We start from the raw sequence: 18,847 nt of genomic DNA on the forward strand, positions 1-18,847 counted from the left end.
GTTAAAGTCTTAACACCCACTAAGGCCCGGTACTTCAGAAAGAAACCTCATGTGGAAACAGGGGTGTGGCTGATGTAATTAGTGAAGTTACGTGATACCCCTGGGATAGGCTCTGATCCAATATGACTGATGTTCTTATGAAAAGGGGAGATCTGGACACAGAGACAGACACACACGCACAGAAGACGATGATATGAAGACACACGGAGCAGCAAACACCAGAAGCGGGAAGAGGCAAGGAAGGGTCCGCCCCTGGAGCTGTCAGGGAGAGCGTGGCCCTACTCACACCTTAGACTTCTAAGCCTCCAGAACGGAGTGACAAAATGTTTCTATTATTTTAAGCCACCCATTTTTGGTACTTAGTTACACTCGCCTTAGGAAACTAATACACCACAAAATAAAGATTAAGTGATTATTGTAAATCATGTTGCCAAAAATTTCCCAAAATATGGGAACATGCTCATTATAATGTGTGAAACAGGTACTATTATTATTTCCACTTAACAAATGTGGAAACTGAAGTCCTAGATTTACTAACTTGCTCAAAATGGCATACCTGGTAAGCAGTGGAACATGGTTTGAGTCCAGGCATTACTAGTCTTGTGTGCTCTTAATCGCTATGCTACACTAACTCTTCATTTTTAAAAGCTATAAGCTTTTTAGTGCATTAAAACTTTCTAGTGCAAACTGAGAAGTAAATTCCATTTAAATATAAACAGGGAAGCAAGAAAGTAGGAACCTGAACTACCTGAGTTGGAGATAAAATAATCTAACAATCTCCAAATTACAGTGCATTATAGAATAAATTCTTCAGGGTACTCACTTCACAGAGTAAAGCTGAAAAAACACCAACACCTAAGAGTAGTCACAAAAATGGTACCAGTTAAATGAAAATGCACTGTTATTTATTTATTATGTTTTATTTTCTCCTATGAGTCTGTGAAAAGTAATGAGGAAAGAAGTCTGGAGATTAGAGGCTGGGTATAAAATCAGACAGACTGTTGAAAAAAAAATACTGAGAGTTCTCAGAACCTAAAGGTACAGAGAAAGGAAAAAAAATTTATAGCAGAGACAGTTTAGTGTAGCTAATGAGGCAATCTTATGTTTATGAATGAACAGCTCTGCTCCAGGAAATTTAGTAGGAGGAGGCAGAAAAGGTTCCAGGTGGAGGTTTAGGTGGGTACAAGGTGGTTTTCTCTGTCGCTTCCCATTCCCTAAACCATCTTCCTCTATCCACCTGACAAAGAAGAACTTTTATTGAGTTCTCTTTTTGTGATATGTGTTCATCAAAGAATGCAACAAGAAAAAATATAACAAAAGAGTACTGCTACTTGCTAAAAAACTATTGTTAAAAATACGACTCTCACATTCTTATATAAGGCCATTTATAACACAGCCCCTATTAAGACTCTATAAAAGAAACTTAACTTGTACTTAATTGTGCAGAAAAGCTTTATACCCCTTTGAGGATATATAATGTTCTTCCCTCTTATATACAGAAAGAGAACCATGTAGCTGATTACTTGCAGTCCAGTCACAGAGAGTATATCAATTACTATGAATGGCCTACATATCTAAATTCTACTATCTTCCCTCTATCTTTTAATTTTTTTCAAATTATTTTTCCTTGGATCTGATTTTTAACTTAAGAATATTTAATTTATACTTTACTATTAAGGTATATTTATGTGCTTCTTTTTAATATTTCAAATCACCTATGAAATGAGTTTATATTAATAAATACTAACAGAGAGATCCATCACATCACAGCCTTCAAAAAAGAATAATGAAAAAAAAAAGATATGAAACCTGATTTAAATAGTTTACTTTTCCACACACTATGGGTGCTGGCAGCAATGTCCTAAACACTGAATATACATATCATTTTAATTTTACAGCTTCTTTTTTTTTCCAGAACAATATAGCTGAAGGACAACAATTACATTCAAACACGGTTCTCTTTTGGTACATACGATTCTTGCTGCAGACATGTTGCATGGCCCAAACTGCCCATAGCTGGACTCCAGGTGTTGTAAAACAGCCAAGTAATGGGAAAAATGGATTAAAGGACCTAAAAGTTCAAAAGAAAAGAATAAAAGTTACATCTTATACTTTGCATCATTTTCTAAAGCAATGATTCCTGAGCTTTTCACTCCAGAAATTTCATCCTTCTATTTTTAAACTAATATAAATGACCCTCTATAGAACATCGTTTCTTTGTCTTAGCCATCTGATAAAGGATTGTATTCAAACAAAAGTCTTGGTGCAGAAGATAGAAGGTGATCAGAACAATGTACTTTTTCTCAAAAAGCACCTTTTGGTCTTGAAGATATACATTCTGAAGAACAGTAGACCTTGGTTTGGAAACCTAGATAAGAAGTTAGTTGATAACTAACCAATAGAACATCATGAAGGAGGTCCAGAATTTAGCCTATTTCTTCTAGTATTCTGCCCCAAAACAGGTGAAACATATTGGAATAAAAAGTACTGGCAGCATCAGCATTTATAAAATAGACAACAAAATAAACTGTAATGATAATATTTATGCAGCAATCTGGAATACTTCAGGTATATTAGTAACTTATCTGTGAAATCACTTGTCATAAATAAAGTTAGAATCTAGTATGCACTTTAATAATTACAAACTGCTTCCCTAAAGAAGTCAGGTGCTGCTTCTAGTTCTTTAAATGTGTTCTCTTGTTCTACACCTCCTTGCATTAATACTCTTCCTAAAATAGTCTGTCCCTACTTAAAACTCCATTCACAATCTACTTCCTCTGGAAGTTTTTCATTATTTTCCAGTGCAGATTTAAGTACTTTCATCTTTTTTTAAAAAGTATTTTCATCTTTGATTTTTTAGAGCATTCTATGAAATTAGCATAAGAGTAAATTATATCTGATTTACATTTGGTTCCCCTGACTAGGCTGTAAAGTTCTTGTTTGGAGGCACCATATCTTATTCATCTTTGAATTTCAAGAGGATAGAACAAGACTTTGGCACCTGTCTTCAATGAACATGAAAGAAGGACTGATGAATGATAGGTAGCAAAATAAAGTAAAAACATAGATGCCTAAGGGAAAACAATCATACATCTAATAGGAATGACCTCTAGGTAAGCAACATGACTAGGCTGGCTTAATATTAATTATCTTGCTAATTACCTGTAGGCTACCATCTCACACTCTGGAGTTGGCCATTTCAAAATAGCTGAATGCTGAAAGACACAAGACACACGGAAAGGATTATAATATTTATTTAGTATTGCATGATGAGGCTTTGATAGTTTAATCATTATGAATGTTGTCTGTATTCTTCCAGAAAACAGCAAGTTACCCTACCAGATCATCCAGGAGCGAATTCCTCTGGCTGCGACTCAATGTCCAAGCTTGTTCACCTCTAGATATTAAGTGGGCAATAATTCCAGCTGCAAAGTAACTGACTTCCACTTCAACACTATGTAGAAGACTACTGATGTGGTCTATAAAATCCTTCCACATTAATTCAGAATGCAATTCTTGTACTTCAGCTATATTGTTCTGGGGGAAAAAAATAGAAAAATTAAAGTAATTATGTGCAGTAAATGGCTAAATGACACTGTAATGATTTAAATGTGTATGGACAAAAGGTGAAGACTGTTGCTATGTTAGCATTGTGGGATTATAGGCGATTTTATTCCTCTCTACCCCAAACAATAAAAGAAATAGTAGTTTATTTTCAAGTGAATTAGTGAACTAGATAACCTAAAAATTTCCTGCTGGACAATATCTAGTTGTGCTGGGTGAAAAACAGCAAGCAAACTTTAAATATGTAACTTTTTTGTCTGGGATAAAATGTAAACAGGAAATCAAACTAGCGCCTAACAGGCTATCTCTGGCTCACAGCAGTAGGGGATGGGCAGGGTGCAAGAGAACTGGGTTTAACAGCCATGATAGTTCGGAAGTAAGGACCAGAGATACTAAGACTTTGCATAGAATGCAAGAATTTTCAAAGCATTACACGTCAATAAAAGGGTGGCCTGACAGAGAGACAGAAGAAAGAAGCCTATTGTGATCTGGGCTCTGGCCTAAAGAGAAAAGTCTTCCCTTGTAATTTATAAACAGGGGCCTGCCCTCAAGCAAGACTGTAGTTCCAATTTACACCATCTGTTTGGTCTGGGGAAACTCCAACCTGAGAGCAACCATAAGAGGTAGGAGGAAAACAGTAGGAAAGGTAAGGGGGAAGTTTGGTATCTAGAAAGCAGAGATAGGTGAGTACATCAAAAGGATGAAAGGGGTACTTCCCTGGTGGCCCAGGGGTTAACAATCTGCCTGCCAATGCAGGGAACATGGGTTCAATCCCTGGTCCAGGAAGATTCCACGTGCCACGGGGCAACTAAGCCCTTGCACAACTACCGAGCCCTGCACTCTGGAGCGCGTTAGCCATAATTACTGAGCCTGTGTGCTGCAACTCCTGAGCCCACACTCTCTAGAGCACATGCTCTGCAACAAGAGAAGCCACTGCAACGAGAAGCCAGGGCACTGCAGCCAGAGAGCAGCCCCTGCGCCCCACAACTAGAGAAGGGCCCACACCACAACGGAGACCTGGTACAGCCAAAAATGAGTGATTTTTTTAAAGGGTGAAAGGATTAGCAGTGCTAAGTAATGTAGAGAGCCTAAGTAAGATGAAGACAGGAAAGCTGTCTTCGTTTACGTGAGCAATAGAGTGATCCTCTGTCTTAAAAACTTCATAGCCTAGGACCTCCACTGATGTCAAAATTTGCCTGCTGGCCTGTGGAAGGTAGGTGTTTTATCTGGAGGTGGGATATGATGGCTTGCCTAGGCAGTACCTAAGGAAGACCTCTATTCACATGGGAAACAATCAAGGGGTTTACAATTTAGGCTGTGCTTGATTTTCTCCAAAACAATATAAGACCCAACTTACCTCACTATTCTGAAGATTAATCCTCTTTCTCAAAACTCCATCTGATCTACTATGAAATCATAATTCTTTTCCTAACACACTGATTCCAATTCTTAGGAACCAAAAACCCTGGCCTTTTCATTGTTAGGAAACTATTTACTCCCTAGCTTAAGTCATTCTATGACAAATGAAAAGGAAAGGCATCACGTCCAAATGCATCCTCTGTAAAGACTAAGTTCTCTTTTCCAACCACCAAAGAGGGAAGACAGAAGAGACAGGTATAACTTTACCCACTACATGAATGTACATAATCCTGTATTTTTCCATCACCACAAATGATTAATCAAAGTCTCCTGTGCCCCTCTCTAATCTCACATATTCAAACAAGAAAAGGCATCTCACATTTATATTTATATTCTTCCATATTCATATTTTTTACATAGCATGTATCATTTTACAGAGACAAAAAAAGGAAATAAATATGTACCTTTTAAAATAAACAAATAAGGGAATTCCCTGGCAGTCCAGTGGTTAGGACTCTGCGCTTTCATTACAAAGGGCCTGGGTTCAATCCCTGGCTGGGGAACTAAAATCCCACAGGCTGTGAGGTGTGGTCAAAATAAACAAACAAACAAACAAACAAACAAAGGTAGCCCTCCATCTCCTCCAAGCTTGGTAGAAAGAAATACAAAGACCCTCTGAGAAGGGCACATCTTGAACTCAAAGCCTCACAGAAAATGCTAAATTACAGTTCACAATGAAAATAATCCATAATGAGTGAGAATCATCAAATACACAGTAGTGAATTAGACTCCCACAAGAATCTCATGCAATACAACTACAAGATAGTACCTGATTTAAGAAGTTTAAAACACATACACACAAAAATGCAAAGACAGCATCATTAAAACAAAAACCAACAAGAAATATCTGGAACAAAGCATCAAAAGACTCATGGGCCATTCTTTGTTGTAATAAACAAGTTACTGGGAAACCAGCCAAAATATATGAGAGAATGGACAATAGCTATGAGACAATGGAATAGCTATACCAGGAATCTGATCCCTGTATAGATATAAGAGAAGATATTCAAATAGGGCAGTTTCTAGATTGCTGGGCATATAAGGGGAATCTAAAGAGAATCTGACAGTTTTGCTGAGTTGAAGAGATAAGGATCCGTGTGTAGGGTTGCTAAAGCAGCAAAAATCTATAGAACAGAGTAATAAAAAGGAAAAATTTCCAAAGAAAAAGACATCTGCAGGGGGATCCCCTAAAATCTTTGGCTGACTACTGATATGAAATGAAACCCCATGAAACTAGGGAAAGAACCACCAGAAAGCAATATATGAACAAATCCCAAAGTCACACAGGTTTAGGAATAGTTAACATTCTTACCAGCCAGAGTGAAGGGCTCTCATCTAAACAAAGCATTTGAGTATAGTGGGGTAACTAGGGTTAAGCAATAAGGGAAATGCTGATCTGAAGCTACTCTAACAAAGCAAATATAGGCATACCTTGGAGACTGTGGGTTTGATTTCTGACAATCACAAAAAAATGAATACTGCAATCAAGGGACCCACACAAAACTTCTTAGTTTTCAGTACACACACAAGTTAAGTTTATACTATATATATTGTAGTCTAATAAGTATGCAACAGCATTACATTAAAAAGAAAAACACTGTACATACCTTGATTATTAAATACTTTACTGCTCAAAGACTCTAACCATCATCTGAGCCCTTGAACTAGTTATAGCAGTAACATCAAACATCACTGATCAGAGATCACCATATCAAATGTAACAATAATGAAAAAGTTTGAAATGTTACAATAATAATCAAAGTGTGACACATAAACATAAAGTGAGCTAATAATGTTAGAAAAATGGTGCCAACAGACTTGCCACAAATCTTCAATTTGGAAAATAACACAGTATTTGTTAAGTGAATAAAATGAGGTATGCCTATAAGTAAGCTTTGAATGGAACAACCTGATCTGTGAGTAGCTTAACTGAATACCAGGACTCTTTAAAGGAAAACAATAAAATCTAGTAACCAACAAAGTGAATTAAATTTCTCAATGGCTACAACCAGTGAAAAATTACCAGACATATAAAGAGTCAGGAAAATACGATCCTTAACCAGAAGAAAAGTCAATCAATAAAAATAGATCCAGAAATGACAGGGATAATAGAACCAATAGATAAGGATTTAAAACAGCTATTATAAATGTTATAAATATATTACAGAACGAAAGAAACATAAACCTGAGGAGAAAAAAAAATGACGATATAAAAATGACCTAAAGGTAACTTCCAGAAAGAATATATATATTATTATACCATATGTATATAATTTTAATATATGTATCTATATATAAAATGAAAAATGAAAAAACAGTAGTAGAAAACATTCAAGCCAAAACATGGAAAGGAAAAAAAAAAACTGCCAAAAAGCCAGTAGAGTACTTCTGTCACATGACCTGTTTGATAATTTCAAGCAATCTAACATACTTGTAATCAGGGTCTCAAAAAGAAAGAATATAAGAAAGGGTACAGAAAAACACACTTGAAGAAATAATGGCACAAATTATTCCAATTTATGAAAATTATAACCAAAAAACCCAACAGAAAAAATGTCCACTTGGACTTCAATAGTGACCAAAAAATTTACCTTTTGAAAATGAAATAAAGACATTTTCACACAGACAAAGCCTAAATGAAAATTCATTGCCAACATACCTACACTAAGAGAAAGTGTTTTTTTAAATAGTATAAGAAATACATTGCTGTTGTTCAGTCACTAAGTCACGTCCAGATCTTTGCAATTCCACAGACTATAGCACACCAGGCTTTTCTGTCCTCCACTGTCTCCCAGAATTTGCTCAAACTCATGTCCGTTGAGTTGGTGATATTATCTATCTATCTCATTCTGTGCCACCCTCTTCTCCTTTTGCCTTCAATCTTTCCTAGTGTCAGGATCTTTTGTAAGTATAAAAGACAAATTTCTCATTCTTAAATCTGTACAGTGAAAAACTGATGAGGACTCCTACTTCTGACCAAGATGAAATAAAAGGGGCCAGACTTACTTTCCATTCTAAAACACATGAAACAATAGTTTGCAAGATACTAGACATTAGGTAATAAAGAACAGTGACCTTTAGAGGTGGATAACAAATAAGATGAGATGCTGCCTTGAGAGTTCCCAGGCTGTGGCACAGTGATACACAATTCAAGTAGAGCCCAGTGGACACACGGAGTTGGAGAGATGGAGCTGGGAATCCAGGGAGATCAAGGCAAGTCACAGGACAGAGAACCAGAGAGAAGAGAACTGTACATCAAGAGAATTCAGAGAGCTGCAGGGCATAGCACCCTATTCAGCAGAGCACTGATCAGAGCATGACTGTGAGAAAACCATTTGAAGGCAGAAAATGAGCTATTAAAAAGATTAAAGTTCTTGGCACTCACAAAGGGCCAGGAATAGTGCCTGTTCTCACCATCCAGTCTGAGAAAACTCTTTCACAGGGCATTGAGTACTCAGGAAGGTCTTGTTTCAGTAGTACAGAATATTAGCCCTAGCCTCAGCACGCTCTGGATCCTCCTAATACATCACAAAAGCAAGATCAAAGAGGATCAGACTGTTTAAAAGTCAGTCAGTTAATCCTGGAACAAAATTCAAGAATATGTCATAGGAAAATAAAACTATCCCGCACCCAACAAGGTAAAATTCAAAATGTCTGGCATCCAATCAAAAACTACCAGGCATGTAAAGTGACAGGAAAACAAAACTCAAACTGAGGGGAATAATCAATCATTTGCAATTTACCCAGAACTAACACAGATGCTAAAATTAGCAGAGAAGGACAGTGACTATGAATAAATTTCATATGTTCAAAAAGTTATGCAAAAATCTGGAAGATTTAAAAAAGAGCCAAATTGAAGTTTTAGAGAAGAAAATGACGTCTAACGATAAAAACTATATACTAGCTGGGATTAACAGCAGATTGGACATTGAAGAAGAAACAATTACTAAATTAGAAGGCATAACAATGGAAACAATTCAAACTGAAACATACATAGAAAACAGAAGAAAATTTTAAAAGCACCACTGAGTTGTGAATTTCAAGGAGCTTAAAATACCAGATTGAAGTCTCCAAAGGACTCCAGTGGGTTGCGGGTAAGGGGGTGTAAAACATTTTTTGTTTCAAGAAATAATGGCCAAACACTTTTCAAACTTGAAGACTATAAACCAAGAAGTTCAACGAATCCCAGATACAGGAATCATGAAGTAAATTACATCAAAACACATCATAATCAAATTACACAGAATTGTTGTTGCTAATCCTAAATCTTAAAAGTAGCCAAAGGAACAAAATCATATACATACAGAGGAATAAAATAACGATGACATCAGATTTCTCATTGGAAAGATGGCAAGTCAGAAAAAAGGTAATCAACCTTTTTTCTATCAACCTAGAGTTCTACAAGTGGCAAAAAAAGAAACTTTCAAAAATGATGATTAAATGAAGATGTTTGCAGACATACAAAAGCTGAAGAATTCATCAGTAGCAGACAGACCCACACTATGAAATATGTTAAAGAATGCTTTTTTGGCAGAAGGAAAATCATAGAAATCTGGAGCTACACAAAGGAAAAGTGAGCATCACAAACAGTAACTATTTGGGAAAATGTGTAAGTTTTTAAAAAGTATTTAAATCTCCTTAAAAGATAACTGATATAAAAAACAATGTTTATTGGTTTATTACATATATAAAAGTAAAATACATGACAATGATGACATAAAGGAAAGAAGAGCAGAAATGGAAATCTACTATTTTAAAGGTTTTTATAATATATATGAAATCATATAAAATCACTTAAAGGTAGACTGTGATTAAAAATGTATACTACAAACTCATAATAATCATTAACTTAGCAAATCAGAGTAATAGCTAATAAACCAAGAAAGGAAATCAAACAACATTATTAAACTCAAACCAAAAAAAGGCAGAAAAAGAAAAAAAAAAAAAGAACAGATGGGACAAACAGAAAGCAAATACCAAGTTTATGAACTCAAATATAACCATACCAATAATTACATTAAATGTAAACAATCCAAACAGTCCAAATAAAAAGAGATTCTCATACTGGATAAAAGCCAGGGCGCAAAGTATATGCTGTTTATAAGAAACAGACTTTAAATATAAAGAAAAATATAGGTTAAAAGTAACAGGAGGGAAACAGATAAACCATGTCAACGTCAGTCAAAACAAAGCTGGACTGGCTATATTAAGGAGACAAAGGAGATTTCAAAGTAAAGAATATTACCAGGGATAAAGAATGTCATTTCATAATGATAAAGGGATCAATTAAGAGGGCGTAGCAATTCAGTTTTTGAACCTAATAACAGAGCTTCAAAGTACAGGAAGCAAAAACTGATAGAACATGATAAACGCTATCTAACAGAACAAGTAGGCAGAAAATCAGTAAGTCTATGGTAGACTTGACTATCGACCAATAGACATATATCAAACACTCTAACAAAAGCAGAATATTCATTCTTCTAAAGAGCACATGGAACATTGACCAGCAAAGACCATATCCCAGGCCACACATGTCTCAATAAATTCAAAAGGACTCAAAGTACATTCTCTGATCATGAAAAAGTAAACTAGAATCAATATCTTAAACTATTGAAAAAATTCAATCACAAAGTAAAGGAAAAAGATAACGGAAGGAAGCACATCAGGATGTATTAACATTAATTCACAGAAATGAAAATAAAGGAAGGTTGAGGACAAAACCTTATACTTTTGCACTGTTATACATTTTTGCACTGTTTTACTAGGTATAGTAAGCATGTATTCTTTAAGAAATTTTTTTTAAAAAGCAATTTTAAAGCCCTATGTGATCTTTCTGAATATTCAAAATAAATTCCCCTTTTCCTCTTATAATGACTTGAGCCAAATTCCGTATCTAATAATCCTGTGAACCATGAATAAAACAATCAAATACTGTAGTTTACTTAACATGTCCCTATTACTGGGCATTTAGATAGTTTTACATTTTCTGCTTTATACAACTAAATCTATAGTAAACAGATACTATAGGTTTTTTTTTAGGTTTTGTTTCTGTCTTTTGGCCACAACCCACTGCATGTGGGATCTCAGTTCCCAGACCAGGGATCAACCTATACCCCTGCACTGGCAGCACGAAGTCCTAACTACTGGACCACTAGGGAAGTCTCTAGGTAGTCCTCTTTAAATGCCAGCCCTCAGCTTTCGCAAAAATCCATCTCTCATACTTCTGCATCTAGAAAATAAACATTAATCTACTTTTCTTTCACAATTTACTAACCTATGCCTCCTGTGATCTAATTCCTCAAGAGCAGAGGTCTGCTCTAAAACAGCCTTTACAGGCACTTCTGTTTCAGTGATTAAAAGTGATAAAAATCTGATCCTCCTCTGTATCTCAAAATCCTAGAGGGCTCCCTTTAACATATTCAGTATACTTATGGAATACCTGATTTGTTAAACAGTTGTTTAAGTAGTAATCATCAATTACCAGACATAGAATCTAAGAATATTTGTAGATTAGTGATATTTTTCATGAGATCTTTTTTTTTCTGATTATACAAGTAAAACATGCTCACAGTGAAGCTTTGTACTATACCACAAAATATAAACAAAAGTATGTAATTTATATTCTTCCTTTTAGTATGGTGAAAATCTAAATATGTAACTTTGTAGCCTGCTTTTTCCACTTAATTATATTGATATATATTTTTAACATCATTATGTGTTTACAAACAGAGTAGCATTTTTCTATGTAATACCTCAGATGGAAAACAATTACAGCTTGAACTTAGCAGGAAATGCTTGTATCTTACCAAAAGTCCTAGGACTTTCTGTTGAATGGATGACTCAGTTGGGAATGACTATAAAAAGAAAGAGATATCTATAACTAAAGAACCAAATATAATAAACAAATGCTCAAATCAATCAATAAATGAATGTCCAAAGCTGTAGGCTAAATTCCCATTCTAACCTCTAGAACCCTCATGAAGAGTTCTAACCCTTGATTTTCAATAAAGTGTCTGCAAGTGGTTGGAGATTCATCTGTGAGGTTCCAAAGTGCACTCAAAGTAAACTTCAAAGTAGTGTCCACCGAATTTTGATTGGTTTTCTGCTTCACTATTTGAAGAAGTTGCTGAAAGAGGAAAATAGAATTTCTAATTATTGAATTGTTATTATAATTAGTGGTAATAACATGGACTAACAAACCCATGAGGATTAGTTTTCATGGGTTCAAACATTTCCTATAAAGGTTTTTACAAGTGCAACAAACAGCCTATTGGATTAGACTTTTCCTTTTACCAGAAAAAAATAGAGGATTTTCATAAATACTTCTGTAATATTCTGATCCCTTCTACAAGAAAAAAAGGATTTTCACAAATGCTTCTATAATATTCTGATCATACCTATAATCTAATCGCCTGTAAATAAAATGAAAAGCAAAATGATTAAAACTTAGGATCTACTATGTTACCCAAGAGGTCACAATATATACTCACTTCAGATCCTGGGATAAAAAAGGTGGAGGGAATGAAGGGGGAATGAATCCAATACTTACTACATCTCAGCAAATTATATCCTATATTGTAATACTGTCGTCCTCATTTTTCAGAAGAGGAAATATCTAGTAATTTTATCATAGCCAACTTAGTAAGAGAACGTAAGAATTGGAAGACCTAATTCTCTCTAACCCCATGTTTTCCTTAAGAAAAAAGAAAGGATGAACTATATACAGTAGTAAGAGAATTAAAGTCTAAACTGGATTTAAATAAGATAATAGCTTTGAAATTCCATTTGTAAATTGTTTCTATCATAGCTTTAAACCTAAGAAATGTAAGCTTGAAAAATGAATATTTTAAGACCTACATGGGCCATCCATAATTCCATTTTTAGTTTACACTTTTGGGGGTAAAGGGAGCTCTCCTAAAACAGATACAAGTAACATTAATGAGTACTATTATTTAAAGTTATATATAAAATGGCAACCCACTCCAGTACTCTTGCCTGGAAAATTCCATGGACAGAGAAGCCTGGTAGACTACAGTCCATGGGATCACAAAGAGTCAGACATGACTGAGCGACTTCACTTTCACTTTCACAATGAAGGAAAAAATTTTTAAGAAACACAAACATCTAGTTGCAATTATGTAACTTAATAGCATAGTGGCCAAGAGTGTGACACTAGAATTGGGCTATCTGTAAATTAAGGGCTTAAAAAAAAATTGGCTAGCATCACCATTACTACTACTATTAATTCCTGCTAATTGCTACTTAAATTAAACTTAATTTTCTCCCAAAGCATATAAATGGACTACTTCCTTATAATCTTTGAATACACCTCTAGCCAAAATTACTGCAACTCATACAGAGCAATAAAAAGTCATATTTAAAACTAAAATGTCATCCCTGAAAAGAGTAAAAATAAATAAAATCAGCAGCCTTTTCTACTCGTCTAACACATGTGTTATATTTTGTGCTAGGAACTTAGTATATTCCTTCAATCTTTCTTTCCTTTTCAATCTTCCTAACAACTGTATAAAGCATTTTTTTATTGCTTCAAAGAAAATGTAGGTGACTTGCATGAAATCACACAGCTGCTGAGTGACAGAACTGGGAATAAGGCATGATTTCAACTTAGTCTCTTTAAAGCTTTTAAGTTTTCACTGTTCACTATATTAATTCCTCAACTGAAGCAAACCAAAATCATATATCAGCTATTTACATTATCTTTTCCCCTAAAGCATTTAGCAAAGTCTTACGACTGTAATAGAGATGCCACATTTTTTTGATAAATAACAAAATCACAGAACTATGTGAACTAGATAGGAATTAAGGTTTATTTAGGCCCCAATGGAGAAGGCAATGGCACCCCACTCCAGTACTCTTGCCTGGAAAATCCCATGGACGGAGGAGCCTGGTAGGCTGCAGTCCATGGGGTCACTAAGAGTCGGACACGACTGAGCAATTTCACTTTCACTTTTCACTTTCATGCACTGGAGAAGGAAATGGCAACCCATTCCAGTGTTCTTGCCTGGAGAATCCCAGGGACAGGATAGGCTGGTGGGCTGCCGTCTATAGGGCTGCACAGAGTGGGACACGACTGAAGTGACAGCAGCAGCAGCAGCAGCAGTAGGCCCAAATGGTCCAGGTAATGTATCTAAATTCACACAGTGAGTTTACAAGTTAGACCCCGGGTCATCTGATTCCTAGTTCAGGACTCTTTCCATCTCCTGTTAAAGAATAAAGCTGCCCCAATGAAGAGAAATTAATACATTCACTTAGAAGTAACAAACTTTTGAAATATAAAATCTCAGAAGATAGGCAAGTACTGGGGGGCACCAGTACTTGGTGAAGTACTGGCAAACACTGAAGGTAAGCAAACACTGCCTGAGAATAATGAAAATGAAAACTGTTTAGGGGGCTGCATAGACTTACCCTGACAATGAAGAGCTCAGCACCAAGCTGGGCTGTCTGTTCTGTAGAAAGCTGCAAGCAAGCAGAAGACAAGGTAAATGTCCAAGGATCTACTAGTGTGAGTTTAATATGATTCATTGTAATAGACTCCAAAAGTCAGACCAGAACCTCTGATCAACCTGGAATTCTGCAATACTGAATGCAGCTTGAATAAGTTAACCTGGTTTACTAAACTGTCAGGAGAAACAGTTTCCTACAGAAAATTATAAAACATGAGTTCAGGTACCTTGGCAGCCAGAATGGAAATAATAGCAACCGCCATCCTCTGCATGTTTTGATCCTCATGGTTGCAGAGCCACTGCATGACAAGCTTGGCCGCTTCAAACCTGAAAACACACAAAGAGTTTCATGAATTAACCCTGGAGGCCCCAGGAATAGTTTCAGAGCTCCAGCTGGGAAGTGATGCTACAATTTAGGTGGGTTAGAAAGAAAAGGAAAGTTCCTCCTAACTGATAGAGAATAACAAGTACACTTAGTATTTTGGAGATGGTATTATTAATTCTGACAACACTGTAAAGAAACAGAGAGTTTGGAAAATATGGTCAAAAATGTCTGATATTCATCTTCTAGAGGTATAACATATTTCTATTCTGTAGTGATAATAATAATTTTAAGTATTTTCTGGTTCCCCCTCAGTACTTAGCACAATGGGAATACTCATTCTTTTACTCAAAAACATTTATTCAGCTTCTTCTTTGTGCCAGATATTGTTTTGGGTGCTAGAGACAGATAAGTGAACAAAACAGAAAAATATCTCTACTCTCACGGAGATTACACTCTAGTGGGGAAGACAGGTAATAAGTAAATAAGTAAAGTATATGGCATGTTTGGGTACTGACATATGCCAGAGAAAAAATAAATAAAACAGGAAAAGAGAGGATATGATATATGGAAACTTTATTAGTCTCAAAACATGTCCATATATATCAAATAATATAACCTAGTATTAAAAGTTAAAAGCGGATTCTGAAGTTCTCTGAATCTGGGGGTTGGAATTCTAGCTCTACCTAATGTTAATGATAACAATAAAATACATTGTTTTATCCCGTGAGGCAATGTAGTCACGTCATTAAGAACATCATACAATTTGGAATCAGCCTGGATTCAAATATCATCTTCACCATGTACTAACTTTGGGACCCTGGGTAACTTTCTTCATCTCTCTGAACTTCAATTTTCTTGTCTCTAAAATAATACAGTCTATTCCACAAGACTGTTGTGAGGATTATATCATATCACACATAAAGCTCAAGACTTCGTACAGACCTTGGCACATATCAAACTTTTGATAAAAGTTAATTTTTACTAGTATTGATTTCCTCTGTGCCTTTACTTCTGCAGTTCCCACAGAACAATCAACGTGGTCAATTTTCAGTTTCAAGGCAATATGACATGGATATAAAAAGTAGAAGCTCTGGAGTCAGTCTGGATTCAAATCTAAATTCTGCTACTTACTATCTTATCACCTTGAGCAAGCTACTAAACTTCTCTGTGCCTCTGTTTCCTCATCTGTAAAATGAAGATTACAAGAGTAACAATTTCACAGGACTGTTGCAAGGACGAATAAGCATACCTAAAACCCCTAGCACAGTGTCTGGCAAGTGCTTCATACATTAGTTATTATTTTTATTATCTTAATGCCATCACTAAAATGAAATCTTTAATGATCACCAAGCCAATGAAATCTTTCTGTCCTTGCTTGGGGGGCCAGTACATTCTGTCATCCTCTTCTATGAAAGACTGTCTTCTGTTATACTCCTAATTCATTCATTGATCCATCCATCAAACAGCCCCACTGAAGTACTAAGCACGAGAGGCAAAGATTAACCAATCTCTGTCTCTTACCACAAAGGAGCTCAATTCTAGCAGACTGTATTCACTGGCTACATCAAGAGCAAACAACAGCCCACCTCAAGTGATTTTATAGCTGTGGGCCTAGCTGTCTGTCTTCCAAAGTTTTACTGGAACAGTTATCCCCCCCACCCTTTTTTTTGTTGTTAAAGTGTCTATGGCTGCTTTGGAGGTATAATGGGAGGATTAAGTAGGTCCAACAGAGACCCTATGGCTCATGAACCGGGAACATTTAATATCTAGTCATTTAAGGAAAAGTCTGTCAACCTCTGGGGTGGTTTATAAGTTTCTTTAGGAGACTATGTGTTTTCAACCCATGACTTCATGTGATCAATGCAGATGCTTAATATATTAATAAAATACAATTCAGTAATCTTCATGAGATACATGTGAAAGTGTGTTAGTCATTCAGCTGTGTCCAACTCTTTGTGACTCCAGGGACTGCAGTCCACTGGGTTCCTCTGTCCATGGAATTCTCCAGGCAAGAATACCGGAGTGGGTTGCCATTTCCTTCTCCAGGGGATCCTTGTGACCCAGGGACTAAACTCAGGTCTCCTGCATTACAGGCAGATTCTTTACCATCTGAACCAATTATTTATTTCAAATAGTAAATGGAGTACTTCATTCCATCAGCATGTCAGATAACAGTGTACTATTACCCAAATAAATCACTATAAAATTGCTGCTTGAGAAATATACTTCTCATTAAGTCATAAAGTATAAATTTATTTTTGAAAATACCATCACTAAAAAATTATATTTTAAAATAGTAAAATAAAAAAAAAATTAGCTCACAAATCACATCTTACAAAATAAGGAAACCCTTTTTACTTACTGGAATCCAGCTATATGGTCTCCCTTAACCTCTGCTTAAAAGGTTTCTCCTATAATTCAGTATCAAATAACTATAATAATACGACGCATGATACAGAGAAAAGAATGCTGGAGCTAAAACTAGACTTGATCCTTTCTGGCCTTGCAATCACTAGTCACAAAACAATGCGCAAGATACTGAATCTCTATATGCTTCAATTTCTTCAGCCTACAACACTGTGCATACATTCTAAAAACTATAATCAGTACAAATTCTTATGCAAAGAGGTATGAAAATAGAATCTGCTCTCATGAATATCAAAGCATTAAATTACAAAAAGTAGATTCAGCATTCTATAAAGTGATACACAATCCCACCTACTTGATTAACTGTACGCTAGGAATATCCTAACTGGTAAGAAATGACCCAAGACAGATTTCTAAAATTCCATTTTGTCCCATAGTTCTGGTGCTACCACTTGCCTGTTGAATGGAACATCTTGAAGAATTCGGTCACTGCAAAGTGAAAGGAGGCAATTCTTCTGTAACTAAGAACCAAAGAGAGAAAAAAAATCCTGAATAAAATATTGTTTTGTTAGATTCTATTTTTTAAAAAAAAGACATTTATAAAGCATAACATGTCTTAGAACATTTATTCTGCTCACCTATGGTTCAAAGACTTCCACTGGACCCACATAAGTTTATTTGCACATTTTTTAAATCTTTTTTATTAGATGAGAAATAGGGTAATAAACTGGATAATTCCAGCTAATCTCCCTCCCTTCTGGTGGCCCTTGGATGGGTCCTATTTTGTTCTCTGTTCACCTGGCTTCCAGAGTCCATGAAAACCAAAGGCTAAAACTCATCTAGTTTGGCAGCTGTTCTCAATGAGGGAAGCTGGCTTTAATGATCCACTCACCAATCTGGGTTGCCAATTTACTTAGTTTTGGGTCTCTGAGTATTTTCTACTAACTTGCTGTAGGGAACAAGGTATAAAGAAGGTTGAGAAGTGCTTGCAAACGAGACTCTCAACCAGGGCTGAACATTCTTGCAAACGAGATGTTCTGCCCAGTGTAGGGAACTAGGTTTAAGCAAGGTTGAGAAGTGCTTGCAAACGAGACTCTCAACCAGGGCTGAACATTCTTGCAAACGAGATGTTCAGCTAAGAATCCTGTTTGTTCCCGTGGGAAAAGAACATTTCTTGCACACAAGGATGTTTCTCTGATTCCTCAAAAGGAACAGACCCTGGGACAAAACGGATTCTAAGTTGATAAGGAAGTTCCCCAAAACACAGTCTTAGCTGCAGTAAATAAGTCAAGGTAAAGGTTATCTTGCCCTGCGCCTGCGCACTGTATAGTCTCTGAATCATAGTGCTTGGCAGCTTGCCCTGTAGGTTGTTGTGCAAGGGATATAAAATAAAGTAGCTGTAAGAAGCAAGGGTTAAAATATAAAGATTTAAACCACTCTGCAGTGTTGGTGTTTCACTCCGTCGCCGGCACTTGCCAACTCATTGTTAAAATTTTAAGAGTTAAAAATATAATTCAAGCAGCATTTTTAGTTTTCATCCAAAGAACAGGACAGGTTTTGTAGACTACCTATACTGATAGAAACAGAAAATCCATGTCTTATTTATTTCTCTATTCCTAAGCACTGAGTACTGAACCAATGTCTGGCTCAGAGCAGAAGCTCTACGCCTAATCCTGTACGCTGAAATTATCACTAACTCAAGGTCTAG

General features: G+C 35.9%; 1 protein-coding gene across 3 annotated transcripts in view; it reads right to left on the reverse strand.

Moving 5' to 3' along the window:
* ZYG11B (zyg-11 family member B, cell cycle regulator) overlaps positions 1-18,847 on the reverse strand; it is a 77,613-nt gene that overhangs the window by 14,510 nt on the left and 44,256 nt on the right. For 2 of the 3 annotated variants that reach the window (XM_052636621.1, XM_052636622.1), the window contains exons 6-13: positions 17,596-17,660; positions 14,675-14,774; positions 14,410-14,460; positions 11,948-12,109; positions 11,790-11,837; positions 3,340-3,537; positions 3,163-3,215; positions 1,974-2,071 (exon numbers count right to left, since the gene is read on the reverse strand). In XM_052636621.1, coding sequence (XP_052492581.1) covers positions 1,974-2,071; positions 3,163-3,215; positions 3,340-3,537; positions 11,790-11,837; positions 11,948-12,109; positions 14,410-14,460; positions 14,675-14,774; positions 17,596-17,660 — 775 coding nt within the window. Of the gene's footprint in view, positions 1-1,176; positions 1,238-1,973; positions 2,072-3,162; positions 3,216-3,339; positions 3,538-11,789; positions 11,838-11,947; positions 12,110-14,409; positions 14,461-14,674; positions 14,775-17,595; positions 17,661-18,847 lie in introns of those variants that run through there. The other variant, XM_052636623.1, reaches the window with a different exon arrangement.

Source organism: Budorcas taxicolor, chromosome 3 (assembly GCF_023091745.1).
Source record: "Budorcas taxicolor isolate Tak-1 chromosome 3, Takin1.1, whole genome shotgun sequence".
Taxonomy (NCBI): domain Eukaryota; kingdom Metazoa; phylum Chordata; class Mammalia; order Artiodactyla; family Bovidae; genus Budorcas; species Budorcas taxicolor.